Source organism: Dipodomys spectabilis, unplaced genomic scaffold (genome assembly GCF_019054845.1).
Source record: "Dipodomys spectabilis isolate Male_0828 unplaced genomic scaffold, ASM1905484v1 ptg000091l, whole genome shotgun sequence".
Lineage (NCBI taxonomy): Eukaryota > Metazoa > Chordata > Mammalia > Rodentia > Heteromyidae > Dipodomys > Dipodomys spectabilis.
In genome coordinates, this window is record NW_024870768.1 from 1,540,209 (window position 1) to 1,563,897 (window position 23,689).

General features: G+C 41.9%; 1 protein-coding gene across 1 annotated transcript in view; it reads left to right on the top strand.

Moving 5' to 3' along the window:
* The window catches only part of Fam120c (family with sequence similarity 120C), a 121,911-nt gene extending 103,820 nt beyond the window's left edge, over positions 1-18,091 (top strand). Inside the window, exons 13-16 of the mRNA XM_042684853.1 lie at positions 1,579-1,780; positions 6,086-6,224; positions 6,579-6,636; positions 13,254-18,091. Of these exons, the coding sequence (XP_042540787.1) occupies positions 1,579-1,780; positions 6,086-6,224; positions 6,579-6,636; positions 13,254-13,505 (651 nt within the window). The 3' untranslated portion in view covers positions 13,506-18,091. The remainder of the gene's footprint in view (positions 1-1,578; positions 1,781-6,085; positions 6,225-6,578; positions 6,637-13,253) is intronic.
* Positions 18,092-23,689: the final 5,598 nt, after the last annotated feature.

The following is a 23,689-nucleotide window of genomic DNA, read 5'->3' on the forward strand; positions in this document are numbered from 1 at the left end:
GTGAAGTAAGCCAGGCCCAAAGAAACATAAGTCCCATGGTTTCCCTTATTTGCAGTAACTAGTATATGTCTGAGTCAAGCAGAAAGGTCAGATAAGTTGATGTTAGGGAAATGAACCCTAAGATATGTATTCAAATGTTTTTTCTTTCAGGTGATTGTTTCTAACACATTTATAAGATTATTTCTTTGTGGCTTTGTATGTCCCTCCCCCATGGTATAACCCCTGCTTTCACTGTATTTGAGGTTGGTATAATTTGTGGAGGGGAAGGGAAAAAACAAATTGTTTAAATATGGATACAGGTGGACCCATTGCAACAATGAGATGTACAAGTTGTTATGTCAAAAAACGAACTTTACAACATTGGCCATTGGGGGGTTGGGGGGGGGGAGATGGGAAGGGGGGATGGGAAGGGGAAACAAAGAAGGAGGCAACAATGCTTGATAAGAAATGTACTCATTACCTTACCCATGTAATTATAACCCCTCTGTATGGTATTTTCACAATTAAAAAAAAAGCCAAATAAGAGTGTGAGTTCAAGTACCAGTACTGGCACACACACACACAGAAGAACGAAATGGAAGAAAGTAAATAAAATTGATGACAACATAGAAACAAAGGAATTTATTGCAGTAAAAACTTCCAAACCTGGGGGAAAGCAAGAAAGGAAAACTTTAGTCACTCTTATAACAAGGTCTGGCATACTAGTTTCAGCAACCCTCCTTTTTGTAATGCATGCCATTTTCTGTTTTGATAAATAAAATTTTATTTCAGTACAGCCACATTTATCCATTTGCATATTCCTGTGACTTCTCTCATGTTACAATTACAGCATAGAATAATTGTAGCAGAGACAATGTGGTTTGCAAAACTTTAAATATTTACAATCCTGCACTTTAGAGAAGAATTGTGTTCACTTCTGAAATGGAGGTACTTACTTATCCTGTCAGAAACTCATGGTCTCCAATCCTGGGTATTTGGTGGCAGAGGTTAAAAGGCTTTGTATATATCAGGGTCTTGTTCTTTTTTAGCTAATTTCTTCCCTCTCCTTTAAAAAAATTGCCTTACTTATTGCTAGTTTTTTCATCAACCATCAGTATATCCTTATTCCATTTGCATTGACTTGGTTATTGTGTCCTGTAGGCCTTTACGGAAACTAATCTTGACCGTGATGTGGTTTCATGCATGGAGCTGACAGCTTCCTTTCCAGAAGCCTTCCTATGCATGTAATCTGACATCATTGAACTCTATATTCAATTCTCTTTTTTGGGGGCGGGGGTCAGTCATGGGGCCTGAACTCTGGGCCTGGGCGCTGTCCCTCAGCTCTTCAGCTAAGGGCTAGCACTCTACCACTTGAGTCATAGCACCATTTCTGGCTTTTTCTGCTTATGTGGTGCTGAAGAATTGAACCCAGGGCCTCATTCATGTAAGGCAAGCACTCTACCACTGAGCCACCTTCCCAGCCCTCATATTCAGTTCTCTTAAGGGGAAATAGAATAGAAAATTGCACCTAGAGTGCCTGGCACATGGGAAAAGTTTGAAAAATAGCAGATGTGGTTATTGTGCTCTTTTCTTTCAAAGGCTGACCTGGCAACCAAAGTAGAAAAGATGAGACAGAGTATCCTTGAAGGAGTCAACATGAATCATCCACCACCTTCTGCTCTTCTTCCATCACCTACTTTTGTACCTCCCATGGTACCATCTCTCTACCCGGTTTCACTTTATTCCCGAGCCATGGGCTCAATGCCACCTCCTCCTCAAGCAAGGAGCAGGGGGTTTGCAGGTCAGTACTTAAGAATAATGTATTTGCCATCTAATTTTGTTGTGGGTTTTTTTGGTAAGAATATTGCAATTTGAACTCAGGGCCTCATGCTTTTTCTTAGCTTTTTTGCTCAAGGCTGGCACTCTGCCACTGGAGCCACACCTTCACTTCCAGTGCTTTGCTAGTTCATTGGAGATAAATCTTTCAAGTTTGTCTGGCTAGGGTAGCTTTGAACTGGGATCTTTAGATCTCAGCCTTCTGAATATCTTGGATTATAGGCATGAGCCACTGGTGCTTGGCTTCTAATTTAATTCTTAATTACCTACCCAATACTCGCCAGTTACAGAATCTCTAGGATTTTTTTGTTTGGTTGTTTATTTTTGTCAGTTGTGCGGCTTGAACTTGGGGCCTGGGTGCTTCCCTGAGCCCTTTTGCTCAAGGCCAGCACTCTACCACTTTGAACCATGGCTCCACATCGGTTTGCGGATGGTTAATTGGAGAAAAAATTCTCATAGACTTTCCTTGCCCAGGCTGGCTTTGGACCCTGATCCTCAGATCTCGGCCTCTGAAGTAGCTAGGATTACAGGCATGAGCCACCAACATCAGACGAATCTCTAGTTTTATATTCATTTTTATCTCATTTATATTCTATGCTATGTTGTGGTAGTTTGAAGAGTAGCTCATTGTGATAGAAGGCGATAGCTTGAGAAAAAAGAAAGGTCATCAAATTCCTAGTACTTTCTGTAGAGTTGTTCGGGTCCCAGCAATGTGACTCTTACCAAAACCCAAATTGTGGTATCTGGACTCATGAAAAAGATAGGTGTTACTTCATCATTTTGAGAACAATAATTCATATGAGGGGCTGGGAAGGTGGCTCAGTGGTAGAGCGCTTGCCTTGCATGCTCGAGGCCCTGGGTTCGATTCCTCAGCACCACATAAGCAAAAAGAAAAAAGCCGGAAGTGGCGCTGTGGCTCAAGTGGTAGAGTGCTAGCCTTGAGCTGAAGAGCTGAGGGACAGCTCCCAGGCCCAGAGTTCAGGCCCCACGACCGGACCCAAAAAAAAATAATAATAATAATAATTCATATGAGCTGGATCTTTATGATTGCCTTTATTTTATTCATTTCTTATAGATAATTGCCCGCAGGAGATTATAAGAAGGGCAGTGGGGCTGGGTGCCCATTATGGGCTCATGCCTGTAATCCTAGCTGTTCAGGAAGCTAAGAACTGAGGATCATGGTTTGAAGTCAGCCTGGGCAAGAAAGCCCAGGTAGGAAAGTCTGTGAGACTCTTAATCTCCAATAAACTTCTCAGAAAAAAAGCCAGAAGTGGTGCTATGGCTCAAGTGGTAGGTGGAGTGCTAACCTTGAACAAATGCAGCTCAGGGACAGTGCTCAGGCCCAGAGTTCAAGCCACAGCACTGGCCAAAAAAAAATGGTAGTATAGTGGGAGTGAAGGCCAGTGTTGGAAGATGCTGGTGGTTTGATGTAGCCTTATTTACTCTGGGGATAGATTTGACACATTTCCTTTCTTCGACTCCAGAAGCATCAAGAGAAACATCATGTTCATGTTCCCCAAAGGAATAGCAATTTAGTGAAGAAATCTTCACACGAATACCTCTATATACACACACATATGTCTAAATTATGGAGACAGCCTGATGTGCTGTTTTTGTTAATATTTTTATTGTTGTTGTAAAGATGATATACAGAGGGCTTATAATTTCATAAGCCAGGTAATGAGTACATTTAGTTTTGGACAATGTCATCTCTTTGGGCTGCCTCTTATTAAGGAATAGATAAACATGCCTACGTAACTCAGATACTGATTTTGATACTTCAAACAACATATAACCTGGTTAAACAAGAATATTTTTTGTGTGGTGCTGGGGATAGAATCCAAGACCTTGTATGTGCTAGGCAGCAAAATGTTCTACCACTAAGCTATATCTCCAACCCTGAAGCTGGCTATATTTTTTTCTTTGTTGGTCATGGGGCTTGAACTCAGGGCCTGGACACTGTCTCTGAGCTTTTTTGCTCAAGGCTAGTGCTCTACCACTTTGAGCCATGGATCCACTTGCAGTTTTCTGGTGATTAATTGGAGATAAGTCTCATGGTCTTTCCTGCCTGGGATGGATTCGAACCACAATCTTCACATCTCAGCCTCCTGAGTAGCTAGTATTACAGGTGTGAGCCACCAGTGCCTGGTGAAGCTAGATATTTTAGTGGGGACATTTTCACATGAAATAGCAAAACTCTATGACCAGGTACGTGTATCATTGCTATGGATGAAAGTGTGTGCTATCTATTGCTCCTCTGTAAAAATATGAAAGCTAGAAGTTGACATTAGTCTTAAGGTCACAAGGCTCAGCTTTCATGAGCAGTATGAAAGTTAGCTCCAATATAACCCTTTGTTGATTCAAATAATGGTCTAGTTTTACAAATGAGGGAGCCAGCCATTCTATACCTTTAAGGTGACAAAAATACATCTCTCATTTGATTTTCTGTGTTGATTTTATTATATAAGTCTCACTAGTCACCTTAATTAATGCCATATTCCTGGAAGGTCCTCCCCATTGCCCCAGTACCAGTGGTACTTCAGTTACTGGTGGCTCACAAGAGCATCCTGCCTCCTGAGAGGATACAATAAGATTGTCAAGTACGTTTTTCTTGTCCCTCTTAGGAGCTAGTTCCTAGCTCCTTAGATTTCAATTTATTTATTTGTTTGCTTGCTTACTTATTTATTTTTTTACTTACTTATTTATTTCATGTGTGCCAGTGCTGGGCACTGTCCCTCAAGGCTAACACTCCAATTGAGCCACAGCTTCACTTCTGGCTTTTTGGTGATTACTTGGAGAAAAGAGTCTCACAGACTTTCCTGTTTGGGCTAGCTTCAAACCACAGTCCTCAGATCTCAGCCTCCTTAGTAGCTAAGATTATAGGTGTGAGCTACTGGCACCTGGCAACAAAGGTCTCTTTTCTAGCAACCTGTTAAATGAATTGCAGATAATTAGCTTTTTCTTTCTATTTTTGGTCAGAGATTAGGAATCAAACTCTGTACCTGATACTTTTGCTTATTGGCTAACACTCTACCAAGTGAACTATGCCATCAACCCCAACTTTGGCTTTTTTTTTGCCAGTCCTGGGGCTGGAACTCAGGGATTGGGTACTGGCCCTGAGCTTCTTTAACTCAAGGCTAGCACTCTACCACTTGATCCACAGCGCCACTTTGGGCATTTTCTGTTTATGTGGTACTGAGGAACCAAACCCAGGGCTTCCTGCATACCAGATAAGCACCCTACCACTGAGCCACATTTTCAGCCTGAAGCAAAAATTTCTTAAATAAATTAAATAATTAAATGTCCCAAACCCCAAGAAATATAATTCATTTTCTCAAGAAATGTCTGAGGGGCTGGGAAGGTGGCTCAGTGGTACAGTGCTTGCCTCACATGCCCTGGGTTTGATTCCTCAGCACCACATAAGCCAAAAAAGCCAGAAGTGGCGCTGTGGCTCAAGTGGTAAAGGTCTAGCCTTGAGCTGAAGAGCTAAGGGACAGGCCCAGAGTTCAAGCCCCACAACCGACAAAAAAAAAGAAAAAAAGAAAAGTTTGAGGCTGTATCCTAGCTACTCAGGAGACTTAAGATTTGAGAACCTCTGAAGCCAACTTGGGCAGATAAATCTGAGAGATTCTTACCTCCAATTTACTAGCAAAATGTCGGAACTGGAGGTGTGGCTTAAGTAGTAGAGCACCAGCCATGAGCCAAAACACTGAGCAAACAAGTTGAAGCCCTGAGTTCAAACCCCATTACAAGCCTAAAGAAAATAAAATAAAAAAGGAATACTGATTCCTACTGTGACAGATCTTTATTTGAAAAATCAATCCCTCACAACTCAGTTACTAAAGTATGTGTGTGTATAGATCTCTCTCCCTATATTTTCTTATCACAGCCCCTTACTATCACAAAGTCTTCTTATCAAAGATAAGTAGAAATAAGCATAAGTAGAGTAGGGTGCCAGTGGCTCATGCCTGTAATAGTAGCTACTTAGAAGGCTGAGATCTAAGAATCATGGTTCAAAGCCAGCCCAGGCAGGAAAGTCTGTGAGACTCCTATCTCCAATTAAGCACCAAAAAGCCAGAAGTGGCGCTGTGGCTCAAGTGGTAGAGTGCTAGCCTTGAGCAAAAGAAGCTCAGGGACAGGGCCTGGACCTTGAGTTCTAGCCCCAGGACTGGCACAGAAAAAGAGTAAGTAGGTTGTAGGATCTTTTGTTCAACCTCTTGTTCTATCCTACACTTCCCATTCATTTGTTCTTTCTTTTCTGTCTTGCTAGGTCTCCATCCAATCCCTCCTCAAGGAGGAAAACTAGAGATTGCTGGGATGGTGGTGGGCCAGTGGGCTGGCAGCAGATCCTCCAGAGGTCGAGGATCCTTTGGCATGCAGGTGGTTTCTGTTGGTGGGCCTGGAAAGGGGTATGTATGTATTCAAATAGGTTTGTATGAGCTGGTATCAGTCAAGATGTCCCTGGGAAAATGCCCAGCTGTTGAATCCTGTTCAGGAGCCTTAACCAGTTTTCAACTTGGTTTAGCAAACAATAATAACCCTGCCTCGAAGAAAGAGTTTTCATACTGAAGGAGAATATGGGAAACAAAACAATTCAATATAACAGGGAAGTAATAGAGGTAGAGGTTGAGAGTAGTCAACACTAAGGAAGGGCATCTCACTTAACAGGGCCAACTTCCTAGAGATGACTAGATACCAGAATAAAAAGGGGGATATGAGCTTTCTGTGTTTCTCATTATCACCTTTCCTTCCACTTACTAAAGGCATGGAAAAGAACCAAGTGGTAGAGGGCCCAAAGGACACAAAAAAGGAAGTAAACAAGTAAGTACCTCTTTTTTTTTTTGTCAGTTGTGAGGATTGAAATCAGGGCTTGGGTGCTTTCCCTGAGCTCTTGTGCTCAAGGCTAGCACTCTACCACTTTGAGCCACACCTCCAGTTCCTGTTCTCTTGTGGTTAATTGGAGATAAGAGTCTCGTGGGCTTTCCTACCTAGGCTGGCTTCAAACTATAATCCTCATCTCAGCCTCCTGAGAGGCGTGAGCCACCAAGGCTCAGCTATAGTAAGTACCTTTCTTGAAATTATCTTGCTTCCATGGCTCTGTGTGTGTGTGTGTGTGTGCGCACACACATGCATGCACCAGTCCTGGGGCTTGAACTCGGGACCTAAGTCCTGTCCCTGAACATTTTTTGCTCAAGGCTAGTGCTCTACCACTTGAGCCACAGCTCCGCTTCTGGCTTTTTGGTGGTTAATTAGCGATAACAGTCTCATGGACTTTCCTGCCTAGGCTGGTTTGGAACCTTGATCTTCAGATCTCAGCCTCTGTTTGATACCTCTTGCACTTTGTAGCTAAATCGCAAGAGATCACCTGAGGCATAAAAACCTGAACTGCTGATGGGTAGCAGCTTTCTCACCTTGTGTAGGCATTAAACTTCATTCCTCTCCTCTCCAGCAGTGAGGTCTAGTGAGGGTTAGTCATCTAAAACTTTTCCTTCAGGGCTACAGAGGCTTGGCCTTTTCTCTAAGTAAGACAACAAGATAGAAATGAGACACATGCCCTGAAGACCTTGTCTTGCATAGTATGTGCTACATAAAGCCAGAAAGAAGTCAGAGTGAAGCTAACAGAATGTCTACAGCCTGGCTGAGCTTCTTCTTTTTTTTTGGTCCGGTCATGGGGCCTGAACTCTGGGCCTGGGTGCTGTCCCTCAGCTCTTCAGCTCAAGGCTAGCGCTCTACCACTTGAGCCAAGCATGCAAGGCAAGCGCTCTACCACTGAGCCACCTTCCCAGCCCTAGCTGAGCTTCTAAAGAGAAAGGCCAGCAACAAAGATGCTTAGAAAATTGGACTTATGCTTTGCAGAATATGTGGGAAGGAAGCATTGTCATTCTGCTTAGTCTTAACAACTCAGATCTTCATTTTCTTCTTGTCTTCATTGTATCATAGTTCCTATGGGTCCTTGTTCCTCATTAGACATGCCTACCTCCAAATATAAACAATGGGAAACTATTCTTTTTAAATTCTGCGGTTATTAGGGGGCTGGGAAGGTGGCTCAGTGGTAGAGTGCTTGCCTTGCATGCATGAGGCCCTGGGTTCGATTCCTCAGCACCACATAAGCAGAAAAAAAAAATTCTGTGGTTATCATGGTTGATTTCAAGACTTCCCACTCCCTGGGTTTGCTTGTTTGACTGGTGCTCTACTACTATAGCCATACTTCCATGCTGGTTATTTTGAAGACAGTCTCTCAGACTTTTCTGCAAAGACTAGCCAAGAATCAGGATCCTCTGGATCTCAGCCTCCTGAGTAGTTAGGACTACAGACATGAGCCACCAGTCCCCAGGTAAAAACTATAAAACTATTCGCTTGTGTGTGTGTGTGTGTGTGTGTGTGTGTGTGTGTGTGTGCGTGCACACGCATGCCCGTAAACGTGCATGCACGCCAGTCCTGGGGCTTGAACTCAGGGCCTGGGCACTGTCTCTAAGGGTTTTTGTTCATGGCTAGCACTCTTCTGCGTGAGCCACAAACTCCACTTCTGATTTTCTGGTGATTAATTGGAGATAAGAGTCTCATGGACTTCCCTACTTGGGCTGGCTTTGGACTGTGATCCTCAGATCTCAGCTTCCTGAGTAGCTAGGATTACAGGCAGGAGCCACCGGCACCTGGATGAACTATGCAAAATCATATATGTAGTGCTTGTATGGCGTACATAAATCCCAGAGTTGATCCTCAGTGCCATCAAACAAATAAAAATATCTTGTGCCAGATTTAAAGTGCTACTATCCTTATACTATATTTAGAGCTAATGTTTCTTAAGTGCCTGCTTTCTTCCAAGGCCCCTTCCACTACTAATTTTGTTATTAGTTCTTAATCATAAATACAAGTTTCCTTTAGTGTTATTTTGAGCCCAAAGTGGAAAAACACAAAACATTTTTTAATGAATTCCAAAGCCAGTGAGTTTGGATGTTTTTTAAACCTTCCCAGAACTTTTCAATAAGATAAAAAGTATTATGTCCAGAAAAAAAAAATAGTCATCCAGTAAAGTTCCCATAAAGTGTCACAGCCTTTGTGAATTCACTATGACTCAGGGTCTGATCATCAGGCATATAGTCTGAAAATCCTATTTTTAGTACAAAAAAGAATAGATCCATCTCTCTGGTTGACTCACACTAACCAATATCACAGAAATAGCTATGTGGTTATGACTGGGGGTCTTAAAGGGAAAGGAAGGGAATAAGATATAAGTACTGATTTTTTGATCATAAGAAATGCTTACGAAGTCTGGCACCTGTGACTCATTCCTGTAATCCTAGCTACTCAGGTGACTGAGATCTAAGGATCAAATATCAAAGCCAGCCTGGGCAGGAAAATTCATGAGACTTTTTTTTTGCCAGCCCTGGGGCCTGAACTCAGGGCCTGGTCACTGTCCCAGAGCTTCTTTTGCTCAAGGCTGCCACTCTACCACTTGAGCCACAGCGCCACTTCTGGCTTTTTCTGTTTATGTGGTACTAAGGAGTCAAACACAGGGCTTCACGCATGCTAGGCAAGCACTTTACCACTAGCCTGTATTTCCAGCCTTATGATACTCTTATCTCCAATTAATCACAAAAGTCCAGAAGTGGGGCTGTGGCTCAAGTGGTAGACCACCCTCCTTGAGCACACAAGCTCAGGAACAGAGCCCAGGCCCAGATTTCAAGCTCTAAAAACAGCAAAAAAAAAAATCAGTCAGACACTAGTGGCTCACACCTGTAATCGTAGCTACTCAGGAGGCTGAGATATGAGTATCTATCTCAGTTCGAAGCCAGCCCAGACAGGAAAGTCTGTGAAACTCTTATCTCCAGAAAACTGGAAGTGGTGCTGTGGCTCAAATGGTGGAATGCTAGCCTTGAGCTGAAGAGCTCAGGGACAGGGCCCAGGCCCAGAGTTCAAGCCCCACGATCAACAACAACAGAAATCAGCAAGTAGGCAGCAGCAGCTATGTTCAGGAAATACATATTAGATTAAAACAAAATCAATGCAAGAGTTTCCCTAGAGTAGATAATAGTTACCCACAGCAATTCTAGTTAAGAGAAAGATTTCCTTTTTTCTTATCCATAAGATAGGAGGAGTAATATGTAGTTCATAGGTTTTGTAATGATTTAATGAGACACTGCAAATAATGTAGTTTAGAACATGTTGTGTCTAGCATGTAGTAAGAACTCAGTAAATCGGCTGATCTTGTGGCATACACCTGTAATCCTCAGGATACAGCCCGCTGAGGTAGGAGGATCATGAGTTTGAAGTCTGGGCTACATAGTGAAACCCATCTTAAACCAAAAAAGACCTCAATAAACAGTGACATCATTGTTGCAATTTCAAGCAGACTTCTGATACTAGGCCTTTTGTGACTTGGTCTAAGAGAAAGAAAACTGGCAGTGATGTTTAAAATTATGTGTACTCAGTCAGACATGGGTCTGACTCTTGTCTCTAGCAGTGAGAGTTGTTAACTATATTGGAATCTACGTGGTGCAGGGCTATGGAATTAGTTAGCTCAGGCTGTAGATAATTTAGGGCAAAACCCTCATTCTTCTGAACCTCAATTTCTTCCCATTTAAAACAGAGTAATCAGGGCTGGGAAGGTGGCTCAGTGTTAGAGCGCTTGCCTTGCATGCATGAGGCCCTGGGTTCGATTCCTCAGCACCACATAAGCAAAAACAAAAAAGCCGGAAGTGGTGCTGTGGCTCAAGTGGTAGAGCACTGGCCTTGAGCTGAAGAGCTGGGGGACAGCGCTCAGGCCCAGAGTTCAGGCCCCACGACTGGACCAAAATAAATAAATAAATAAATAAAACAGAGTAATTAGTACCTAACAGGATATTCATATGGTTTTGATAAGCTCATGTATTGTTAAGAGTTATTGAAAAATACTAAGTGTGCATGTATTAAAATATCACAATGAAATACCTTTGTACAATTAATATATGCCAGTAAAAAGAGGAAAAAAAGTAAATGCAATATACCATAAATTGTTAATAAGTTTTTTCATTGTGAAAATACCGTACAGAGGGGTTACAATTACATGAGCAAGGTAATGAGTACATTTCTTATCAAGCATTGTTGCCTCCTCCTTTGTTTTTCCCCTACCATCCCTGCCCTCCCATCTCCATGACTACATTCCTCTCCTCTCCCCGCCAAAGTTGTAAAGTTGGTTTTTCAACATAGTATTTTGTACATCTCATTGTTGCAATGGGTCCACCTGTATCCCTATTTAAACAATTTGTTTTTTTCCCTTCCCCTTCCCCCATAAATTTTTATGTTTATTTGTATTTTGATTGTTTGTTTTTGCCAGTCCCAGGGCTTGAACTCTAGGCCTTGGAACTGTCCCTGAGGTGTTTTGTTTTGTTTTGTTTTGTTTTTTGTTGTTGTTGTTCATTTTGGTTTTTGCTCAAGGCTAGTGATCTACCACTTGACCCACAGCTCCACTTCCAATTTTTTGGTGGAATTAGAGATGAGTCTCAAGGACTTTCCTGCCTGGACCAGCTTTGAACCTTGATCCTTAGATCTCAGCCTCCTGAGTAGCTAGGATTATAGGTGTGAGCCACTAGCAAACGGTCTTGCTGACTCCTTTTTCTGTTTGGCTACCCTTGTCTACTGAGTCTGAAAAGATGAATTGTTCCAGCATATCAAATGTCCTTACACTGTAGTGCTGGTCTTTCTGAGATTATTCCTAGGCCCCTGGAATTTTATATGTTCTCAAATTCCTAAGTCATTTACTTGAAATAATGATATTATTATTATTTCTTTTTTGAGTCCCCCAGGTGGCTAATTCCATCTATTGTCTGGATTTTTACTAGCTCCATTGTACTTCCAATGTTCTTGGGCAACAATTCCTAATAAGCCCTATATTATACAGACTTTGGAGCCAAATAATTTAGCTTTTCATCTGATCTGCTGTTGACCAGTTTTGTGACCTCGGCAAGCTATTTAACCTCTCTGTGTGGTGTTCTCCTTATCTGTAAAATGGAGACAGTGGTATCCACTTTACAAGGTATGAGGATTAAATGAGCTAATATATGTAAAGTATTTTGCACAGACCCTGAAACTTAGGAAATGCTCAATAAAAATTAGTAGTCATTATTTATAATTGACAACAATTTTATCTTTTTGGAAAGAACAAGGCCTTTGGAATTAAGTCAGTGATCTGGGATACATCGGTTTGCCTTTTTTGAGCTTATATTGTCTTATCTGTAACACCATATATAGCCAGGCACCAGAGGCTCACATCTATAATCCTAGCTTACTCAGGAAGCTGAGATCTGAGGATTGTGGTTCAAAGGCAGTCCAGGCAGGAAAATCCCTGAGACTCTTATCTCCAATTAACCACACCAAAAAGCTGGAAGTGGAGCTGTGGCTCAAGCAGCAGAGCACCAACCTTGGGCAAAAAAGCTCAAGGACAGCACCTAGGCCTGAGTTCAAGCCCCAGTACCAGCACAAAATAAGTAAATAAAATGAGCAATATGTACTGGAAGTGCATGGCTCCAGTGCTAGAGTACCAACCAAGAGTTAAAATAAATAATAGAATAGTAGTAATGTAGTATTACCATTAGAAATCAGAATCTGTCAATATTTCTAATAATATTGATCAAGAGTTGGTACTTCACTGCTTGATAATACAGTTCATGTCATTCAAAATAGCACTCACATTCCTGAGATTACATGAGAAACAAAGATTGCTTGGCTTGGCTTGGCTTTTGTTGTACTGGTCCTGAGACTTGAACTCAGAGTCTGAGCACTGTCCTTGAGACTTTTATTAGTCATGGCTAGCACATTACCACTTGAGCCACAGCTCCACTTGTAGCTTTTTTGGTGATGTAGATAAGAGTCTCAGAGACTCTCCCTGCCCAAGCTAGCTTTGAACCATTATCCTCAGACCCTCCTGAGGAGCTAGGATTACAGGCAGGAGCCACTGGCATCTGATTGCTTTTCAGTTATAAGAGTTCTGTGAAATATCATGTGAAGATCTGGGCTTTTTTCTTTCCTTTCATTCACTCATCCAATTGCTAGCATTGGTCAGTATTTCATGGCAGTTAAGAGAACAGAGGCTGACTCACCTGGAGTAGAATCCTGACTCCATTACTTTATATCTTGAGCAAGTTAGCTTGATCTTCCTAAGCCATAGCTTCCTCATCTGTAAATGGAACATCATAATATTTACCAGTTAGGTCATATAAATGTTAGAAAAATATAAAGCTTTCTAAGTAGTAGCTGTGTCATTATTGTCTCATCACTGGATCCAATTGCTATATCCTAACTTCTCAGGCAAGATAGTATCCAAATATATTAGATGGTATTTCTGAAGAAGTGAAACAGCTTCCTCAGGCTAGCTCATGAACATGCTTGGGAAGGGCCAGCTAGTTTGGGATTTTCATTTCATCTGAACATCTCTGGTTTTTTTGTTTTTGTTTAACCAGGGCTCTACAGATGGAATTTCTAAATCTCTAGAGCTTCATCAAGGTCGATCCCACTCCCAGATAAATGGAAACAATGGCACATTGATTAAGGAAGAGAAAAATGATCGTCTTCCAGCTCCTTCACAGTGTGCCTTATCCAGAGACAGCAATGTATGTGATAATGGTAACCGCTGCTTCCCTGTGAAGAATGGAGAGAAGAACCACTTACAAGAGCAAAAGCTAGAAACGGTAGCACATGGGAAAGAGGACTAGAGGACTAACAAGCTGAACATAGACTTACCAGTTAGGAAGAGGGGAAAACTGTACTTTTCTGATTGGAGGCCCAAGTTAGAGGAGGCTATAAATGCTCACCCTTGATTTGTCCAGGATTTTCATGGGATGTCCTATTGTATACACATTTTCCCCTTCCATATTTTTTTCTCTGGGGCTCCAGACTTCGAAAGCTGGGAAAATTCTGTTTAAAGATGAATAGCAACAAGACTAGCTCTAATTCTTAAATTGAATCTATCGCACCAGTATTCACTTTATCTCCACTGGGAGTCTAGTAAGGCAGTAACTGTCAGAAAGAAAGCAAGGGTTAACACATAAAGTCCTATGGTAAAATTCCAGCTTTGTTTTTCTAAGTGTTTAACATTATAGTCATTTACACACTTGTGTGATAAATATGGGATTGAGGGGACAACTGTCTATGGCTTCCTGATTTTTTTTTCTTTATGAGGTGATGGGGAGGCCTTGATATAAGATCTGTATCCACCTCCTCTTCATTCTTTTTTTCTAACTCATCTACTCCAGGATTTTGTATGCCACCTCTAGCTCTGGCCTGACAATCAGATAGGTAGATGTTTTCAGGGCAGTGAGTAGTATTGGTTATTTTATTTTGTGTTTTATTTTATACTTTTTTAAAAAAACAAAAAAACAAACTACCAATGGCCTTTGTACTGGGAGATTCAAGTGAGTCAGAAAAGTACTGGGCAGATTTTTCCTGCCTCTCAACCAGTGCATTGTTTGTAAAATAGAAGATATGGTGCAGTTCACCCACTCTCTGCTGCCCACACCCTGAAAGGGTAAGAATCAATGTTATGAAACTGAGTACAAAAGGGACTCAAAAGACTCAGTGTGTATGTGTGTGTTATGTGTGTATGGGTGTGTGTATGGGTGTGTGTATATATATCTATATATATATATATGAGAATGTGTGTATCTGTACGCATACACATACCCTTTATATAAAGAGACAGATCTATTTATCTATACATATTTTATATATATATATAAATGTGTGTGTATATGTATATGTATACACATGCATACCTACATGGTGATTTCCCAGAGGATTTACTGAATTTCCCAGAAATGCTTCCACTGCTATGGAGTGGTGGGTTTAAAAGATCACACTTTAAATCTGAAATCCTTACTAAGTCACTGCCCATCACAATTATAAGAAGATGGGCTACTCTAAATCAGACACAAGTACTTTCCAGAGATTGTCTGTTCAGAACAATAAACACTTGGGTTGTTACAAGCTTCACTTTGAACAGAGCCCTCACATCCCATATACTGAAAAAGGGAGGTTGAAATGTGATTGGGAAGAGTTTGGCATTTCTTTATGAAGGTTTGGAAAGGAAACGGGGATGGGAGGTGATTTCTATTAGAAAGGCCTTTCAGCCAATTTTGGAAGAAATTTCTTGTGGAACTCCAGGATCAAATTGGATCAGGTGAGAATTGGTTGACATGAGTCCCTGGAGGGAGAGCTAGCATTGGAAAGATGGGGTAGGGAAGTGTGAGGAAATTTGACAAGTTGATTTTACATCCTAGATTGTTTCATTTGTTCATTGACATTTTGACTACCGGATCTTTTCATTTGCTTTGCAAGGAAGACTTCAGAGGACACTAACCTCGGCCTTGAAAAATACTCTGTAAAAGATTCTCGGCTCTGTGTGGCCAAGATCTGTCCAGGATAAAGAGGCTATTCCTCCTTGCTGGAAATAATCTTGAAACAACCTTGCATTTCCAGTTTCCCTCCTTGGGAAGCCCTAGTATGAGGGATGGAAACATGGCTGCAACAGATAAGCATTATATCTTCATTCAGGAATTGAGGCTTTCAGCCTCACATACTTTCTTTTGGGCTTTATGATATTATTGCCCAAGAAGTACCATTTCTACAGGAATACAACTGACTAGACTTCTAGCAGGGTTCTCTTTTTGAAAAAGAAAATAACCCATGCACCTTAACCCACAGCAGATCCTTGGTGATTTTTTTTCCCAGACAACCAGAAGGCTGTTTGCTAACTGCTCACTTACAATGACTGTATCTCAAGAAACTGAAAACTGTCCGGCTATTTAATTCTAGTCTGGCCCAGTTTAAATGAACCCAGTATTTGCAGGGGAAGGAGCCCTAGAATGCCTTGCCACCTGCCCAAATACTTCTTACATAAACCTAAGAAGGATGACAAAAGTATACACTTAGCCATATGTAAGCAGGAAAAAGTATATGACAACTTTCTCTTTCGAATGAGCTCCCAATTTGATCCCTCTTGGACCTTCCTAACTTTTCACAACATCTTAAAGGTTAGGACTTTTAGACTCAGCAAGGGAGGGGACTCAGTAAATTGAGATGGCTTGGAATTTTCTTTATGTGCCACAGAGAGATGAACCTTTGGAACTCTAAAAGTAACCAGAATCACTAAACTGTGAGAGAATGGTTATACACATATGGATATATATTGAATAGAAAGTATTTGGAGTTAAATGTAAGGTCTCTTTTCAGTTGCTGTTTCCATGCATCTTGAATGTATCTGACATAGTCGGGTGCCAGTATTGTTAACTCACAGCATTAAGATTCTTAGTTTGTAGGCATTCACTGTGAGAAGTAAAACTGCTTCTTTCACAGGGATGATTCCAGTTTACCAAAAGGCTTGCTTGTCTCCCTTCCACACACCTTGACTTTTACCTTAGCTTGACCTAGGGTGAAATAAGTGGTTCACCTCCAACTCTGATTTTTTTATTTGTATTCAGCATTTGGGGTTTAAAAGATTGAAAGAAAGAACTATGAAGGGCCATATTCCCAAATTTAAATTCATATACCAAAACACATGAATAAAAGCCACAAAGCTAAGGCTGATTACTGGAAAACAAACTTTTTTCTAAGCAGAGGACAAATTGGGGAAGAGAAGGTCTAACTGATGTTTGCTGTGCCACTTGGAGAGACTCTCATCCTTTATCTGAGGTTCCATTTCTGACTGGGATGTGGCCACTTTCAAACAAAATCATGTTGGAAACCCCATAAATGACCCCTTCACTTTGTATGGCCACAAGCTAAAAAAGACACTGGTTGTGTATGGCCACTGATCCCCAAGGGGTTGCAGATCTTAATTTCTGCTAGCATGTCTTGGGGTCATTCTGGACAGTCTGGTCTGGACCAGACCTGACAGACTTCTGCTCATCTGTATCATTTTCATTCTGACCCAGTAGAATTTTGAATAAACTAAAGCCCAAAAACTGGTACTTATTTTGGTTAGGGACATTTGATTTGTCTCCATCTTGATTTTCTGACATTGTTGGCCAAGTCACATTACTATTTTTTAATCAGAGCAAAACAGCCAGACAAGGCATTAGGGTGGGTGGTTAAGGTGGGTGGTGGGGGCAGGAATGCTTAGGTAGGGTAGAAAGAATATGGGAGTAGCTTTTTGGTTATGATGAGCCAGTCCTTTGGAATCTTAGAAGGCTCCTGTGGGCATACCAGTGCCACCATTTCAGCCTCTAAGACCCCCCCCCCCCCTACACACACACATACTCCTTTGAAAGGACAATACAAGTAGACCACAGTTAAGTAGTTAGTGTAATTCTACTAAGGTTTAATCATACTTGTTCACTTCCGGGTGCATATTTCCTAAATATGCTTGGGGTTGGGTGGGGGGTAAGTTTTCACTATTCCATTGTATTTGCCCTATATTTTCCCCTCCCATGACTTTGGCATCTTATTTGACTTGCTCTTTCCCCTTCGCTTATTGCAGTAGTCTGCTGGTGCAGGTAGACAGCGGCTCAGTGCACCTATTTCCCTATTACTGCTGGTTACCTTCAATATTGTCCAAGACTATTTTGGTGTTCAAAAACAACTGTCTTTTTTAAAAAACAAAATCATCTTCACCAAGTTAAAAACAAAACAAAACATCCCCTGTGCTAGGGTGCCCATTTCAGCTTTTGCCATTGCCCCTGTACTTTTTATAAATGCTGTTTTCATCTGTGTTGGTAGTAACTAATGGCTAGTGAATTTCATGTAAATGAAGCAAACTGAATATTTCAGATTTTATTAATCTCATAACCCTGCCAAATCTGATGACTTCATTTTAATGACTTCCCAGAAGGCATTTCCCCTCCTACCTTTTATTTTATTCTATTATTAGACTAACACACTAGATAAAGAAACTTTAACTGCAAAAAGTCAGTGATTTTTAGTGCTCCCTGGTAAATAATGTTAATGACAAAAGTAAATTCTTTCATTGTTTTTTTTCCTGTGTTACTATCTCTTCTCCTGTGCTCTTGACAGTGTGTTTAGTGGATGGATAATACGTATTTCTCTTTCCCACTCCCAGATTCCAAATTCCCTGCCTTTTTTGGCCCACCTCACCACAAAAGCTCCATAGTTTATTAATGTAAGTTTGAATGGATGCTTCTTTGGGGAAACTGCAGAAGTTAATGAAAATGTTTCAGAAAGGAATGAGAATGTCTCTGGAGTTGTTCTGTGATGGAATTTGGTCTGTTGTTCTGTTAATGCTGATGGAAAGAAACTTACAGCGCTTAATAAAAGTTTATTCTTTTAGTAAAAAAATGTGAAATAATACTGGGTGTGTGGAATTTTATTTTCCCATCATTTGATACCTTTCTACAGACTGAAAACATCGCACAGAGATGTTGGTGTCAGAGCATGTCAGAGCAGGAGACCCCTCACAAGAATTATCAAATTAAGGGGCTGGGAAGGTGGCTCAGTGGTAGAGCGCTTGTCTTGCATGCATGAGACCCTGGGTTCGATTCCTCAGCATCACATAAACAAAAAGAAAAAAGCCGAAGTGGCGCTGTGGCTCAAGTGGTAGAGCGCTAGCCTTGAGCTGAAGAGCTCAGTGCGCAGGTCCAGAGTTCAGGCCCCACGACCGGACCCCCCCCCCCAAAAAAAAAAGAATTATCAAATTGAATTGTATATTTAGCTTTCTAATTCATCTTTTGATTTGGATGATCTAACGCCAGTTTTCATTTAACATTTCCCAAACAGAACCTTTTTTAGTTTGCTACTCCATGAGTGATATTCCTATCAATTCAGTTGCCTAAACTACAAACTGACCTAGGGGGATTGGTTATCATTTATGGGTTTTGTTTGTGTGTTGGGTTTTTTTTTTGTTTTTTTTTTTTTTTGGCGGTTGTAGGGCTTGAACTCAAGGCTTGGGTGCTGTCCCTGAATTTTTCTGCCCAAGGCTAGCACTCTACCACTTGAGCCACAGCCTTTTGTGGTTAGTTGAAGATAAAAGTCTTAAACACTTTCCTGCCGTGGCTGGCTTCAAACCTTGATCCTCAGATCTTAGCCTCCTGAGTAGCTAAGATTACAGGCCTTGAGCCACCATCACCCAGCTCAAGAGCTGGTTATCATAAGACTCCTGCCTTTTCCTTGTTTTTCAAATCCAGTCAGTGACAAGATCTGTTTATTACATCATATCTTGCCTGACCTCATTTCTGTGGCTCAGTTCAGGCCTCATCATTTCTTACCTGGACTATTGTGTGTGCTTCCTAGTCTTAACTCCTAACCAGGCAATTGTAAGCACTATTTTGTGCCTGAGGAAATGGACTTTTTTCCACTGAAAAGGCCTATACGGCTGCGTGCGTGCATGGGTGTGGATGTTAGTACTTACCTCAGAGCCTTAGATTCCCCACCCTATCCCAGCTCTCAACTTGAGCAAAGGTTTCACTTAAGGCTTTTTGCTGGTTAATTGATAAGAATCTGCCTGAACTAGCTGTGAACTATAATCTTCAGATCTCAACTTTCTCAGTAGCTAAGATTACAGGCATATGAGATGCCACCAGTGTCTGGCTTTTGTCCAGGGTTGTTTTTTTTTGCGGGGGGGTGGGGGGGGTTCCGGTTGTGGGGCCTGAACTCTGGGCCTGGCCGCTATTCCTCAACTCTTCAGCTCAAGGCTAGCGCTCTACCACTTGAGCTACAGCGTCACTTCCGGCTTTTTTCTTTTTGCTTATGTGGTGCTGAGGAATCGAACCCAGGGCCTCATGCATGCAAGGCAAGCGCTCTACCACTGAGCCACCTTCCCAGCTCTTGTCCAGGTTTTTGAATCAATTTATGACACAAAGGAGGGTTGAGAACTATTGCATATAGACAGGCACAGATGACTCTTGCCTGTAATCCTAGCTAGGAGACAGTTCATAACTAGCCTGAGCAAGAAAGTCTACAGCACTTTTTTTTTTTTGCCAGACCTGGGCTTGAACTCAGGGCTTGGGCACTGTCCCTGAACTTCTTTTGCTCAAGGCTAGCACTCTACCACTTGAGCCACAGCACCATTTTTGGCTTTTTCTGTTTATGTGAGAAATTGAACCAGGGCTTCATGCATGCTAGGCAAGCCCTCTACCACTAAGCACATTCCCAGCCCATCTATTGCACTCTTATCTCCAATTAGCCAAAAAGCTGGAAGTAGAGCTGTGGCTCAAGTGATGAGTGCTAGCCTTGAGCACAAAAGCAAAGGGACAGCACCCAGGCCCTGACTTTAATCCCCAGGACCAGCAGCACATAAACACAAAGAATTGCTTTAATCTACCATGCTTATCTGTTTCCAAAGTCCTAATATACTACTCAACAACATCAGTGGTACTGTCTTTGTTGACCTCTGGCCACTTTTTTTTTGTCAGTCATGGGGGTTGAACACTGGGACTGGGTGCTGTCTGTCCCTGAGCTCTTCATCTCAAGACCAGTGCTCTACCACCTTGAGCCATAGCACCACTTCCAGTTTTCTGGTCGTTAATTGGAGATAAGAGTCTCACAGACTTTCCTGCCCAGGCTGGTTTTGAACTGCGATTCTCAGATTTCAACCTTTTGAGTAGCTAAGATTATAGGCATGAGCCACCAGCACCCAGCTTTCTGATCACTTTTCTAGCTCTAATGACAATGAAGTTCACCACACATCCATTAAGTTAATAACAGCTTCTCATTTTCTGTACCATTTTGTAGAATGTCTCTCTTTGCCTCTAGTAGTCTTTACTCCTCCACCCTAGATACGTACAAAATTCAGCTATGCCTTTGATTCTTTTTCTGATTATCAACTAAGGATCCCTGTGCCAACTCATCACAGCTGTCCCTACAGCACTTCGTTGCATCCTGCTCTTGGATTGAACAAACAAGCAGTGTCTATGCTTGATTATCTCATGTCCTTGGCACTGAAGTAAGTAGACTGGGTCTGAGCAATGGGCCTTGATGGTGAAGGACAGTCTTTGTTTGCAGATGTATTTTGAGTTGGTGGGTTCCAGAAAAGTCTTACTCTCCTTAGATAATTGGTTCTTTTTTTTTTTTTTTTTTGAGTCCGGTCGTGGGGCCTGAACTCTGGGCTTGGGCGCTGTCCCTCAGCTCTTCAGCTCAAGGCTAGCACTCTGCCACTTCAGCCACAGTGCCACTTCCGGCTTTTTCTTCTTATGTGGTGCTGAGGAATCAACCCAGGGCCTCAGGCATGCAAGGCAAGCGCTCTACCACTGAGCCCCTTCCCAGCCCCAGATGATTGGTTCTTGATTTCCCTTGTGTCCACATTTGATTTGTTTTGGCTTATATTTAACATCCTTGTTAGATTTGAATGTTCACTGGTTTTTACTTTGATTGTGTTCACATATGATTTGCTTTCTACTTTGCTAATATTAATTTCATGTACCTTGGGTGTTTGGGAGGGCATATAAGCCCTGTGTTAGTTGTATTCAAGATGGTAGGGCTTTGTTACTAGAGCCTCCTTTGTTACTAGAGCCTCCACTGCTGCCCACTAGCGCTCCAATAAAGACTCCAACTCAGCCTTTTAAATGGTGGCTTCTCTGTTCTCGTGACTGGATCTACCATACAACAGCATCTGCTGTATAGCATGCACTTAACAAAGTGTTCAATGAAGATACATGAAGGGCATCCAAAACACCTTTAAACAGTGTTTTGTACATTGCAGATTATAGACTTGCAGCAAAAGATACATTGGTAGCAAGATCACAGGAAGATTGAGTGTGAGGGTTCATCCCTAAATAGTAGTTTTTAAGTGGGCTTTAAAATTGGTCTATGAGAGAAAAAAAGGTGCAGAGTCATCTTTGAGCAGTAAAGGAATGCTTGAAGTAGAGTCTGAAGCTGGGACTATAGGGGCTTTTTTGAGAGTGGGGGGTGGGGTGCTAGTCCTGGGGCTTGAACTCCCGGCCTTGGTGCTATCTCTGAGTTTTTGTGCTCAAGGCTAGCACTCTACCACTTGGGCCACAGTTTCATTTCTGGTTTTCTGTGGTTAATTGGGCTGGATTTGAACTGAGATCCTCAGATCTAAGCCTCCTGAGTAGCTATGATTACATGCATGAGCCACCAGCACCCAACCTTTAGAAGCTTATTACTGTTGAATGATGCTAACTAGTCTTGCCTTCCCCCAACCAATTTGTATCTTACATATACAAATTATAAAAAGAAACCGTTGAGGGACTGGAGAGGTGGCGTAGGTAGAGTCCTTGCCCAGCATGCATGAAGCCCTCAGTACCACAGGAAAAGCTAGAAGTAGTGCTGTGGCTCAAGTGGTAGAATGCCAGCCTTGAGCAAAAGAAGCTCAGGGACAGTGCTCAGGGCCTGAGTTCCAGCCCCAGGACTGGCAAAAATAAAAGGAAACACCTGAAACTAAAGGGAAGCAATAGAAGCCTGCTTCAGTTTGGAAACACTTCATACTTAAATGAAAACTATTATTTACAAATATATGTTTTATGTAGTTTCACTACAGTCACAGATGTTTTGTTTTGTTATTGTTTTTGTTTTTGATGCGGGTTCTGGGGCTTGAACTCTGGGACTTGGCATTGTCCCTAAGTTTCTTTTGCTCAAGGCTAGCACTCTACCACTTGAGCCACTTGATTTTAGTTTCTTTTTTCAGTTATAAGAACAATAATCAAGGAGCTGGGAAGGTGGCTCAGTGGTAGAGCACTTGTCTTGTATGCATGAGGCGCTGGGTTCAATTCCTCAGCACCACATAAGCAGGAAAAGCCAGAAGTGGCCCTGTGGCTCAAGTGGTAGAGCACTAGCCTTGAGCTGAAGAGCTGAGGGACAGTGCCCAGGCCCAGAGTTCAGGCCCCATGACTGGACCCAAAAAAAAAAAAAAAAAAGAACAATAACCAGGAACTTAGAAAGTATAAAGACACCAAGGGTGATGAAGAGCAAAGATAAAAACCTATCTCTGCGTAATTTTTTTTTTCTTTTTGGGTCCAGTCGTGGGGCCTGAACTCTGGGCCTGGGTGCTGTCCCTCAGCTCTTCAGCTCAAGGCTAGCACTTTACCACTTGAGCCACAGCACCACTTCCGGCTTTTTTCTTTTTGCTTATGTGGTGCTGAGGAATCAAACCCAGGGCCTCAGGCATGCAAGGCAAGCGCTCTACCACTGAGCCACCTTCCCAGCCCTCTCTGCGTAATTTTAAGTCAGACCTACTGCCTTTATCATATAAATAACCCTAATGTCAAAGAGCCTACTGTTTCTCTCCCTTTGAAAGCACTCACACTGTTAGAGTGTGCCTGTGCCTTTCTACTTGTCTATTTGCTTTTTGTCTGCTAGCCTCCTTTCTTAGTTACTCAATAAAACTGCCAAGTTTCCTTTAAAAAATAAAAAAGAATTACTTCTTCCTTATTCCTCCTTTGCTAACCTATTCATCTAGTAGGATTTATTCTTTCCTTTATTTTCCAAGTTTTGATCTTTTTCTTCTATGGATAGTATTCCTTTACAGCATATTTTACAGTTCTAGTTTAGTAGTCATGAATTCCTTTAGCCTTTGTTTATTATAGAAGGATTGTTTTTTCTGTCTTAATTATGAAAGCTACACTAGGTTGAAAATTACTGTTTTTCAGGGCTTGAATTATGTCCTTCCATGCCCTCCTTTCATTTAGAATTTGTGTTAAGAAATCTGTTAGGAGGGAAGTGGCGCTGTGGCTCAAGCGGTAGAGCGCTCGCTTTGAGCTGAAGAGCGCAAGGACAGTGCCCAGGCCCAGAGTTCAAGCTCCATGACCGACAAAAAGAAAAAAAAAGAAAAATCTCTTAGGAGCCAGGCTCTGGTGGCTCACAATGCCTGTAATCCTAGCTATTCAAGAAGCTTAGGTCTGAGGTTCATAGTTTGAAGCCAGCCTGGGCAAAAGAAGTTCCTGTGAGACTTTTTTCTTTTTTTGGGGGGGGGAGGGGGGTCTGGTTATGGGGA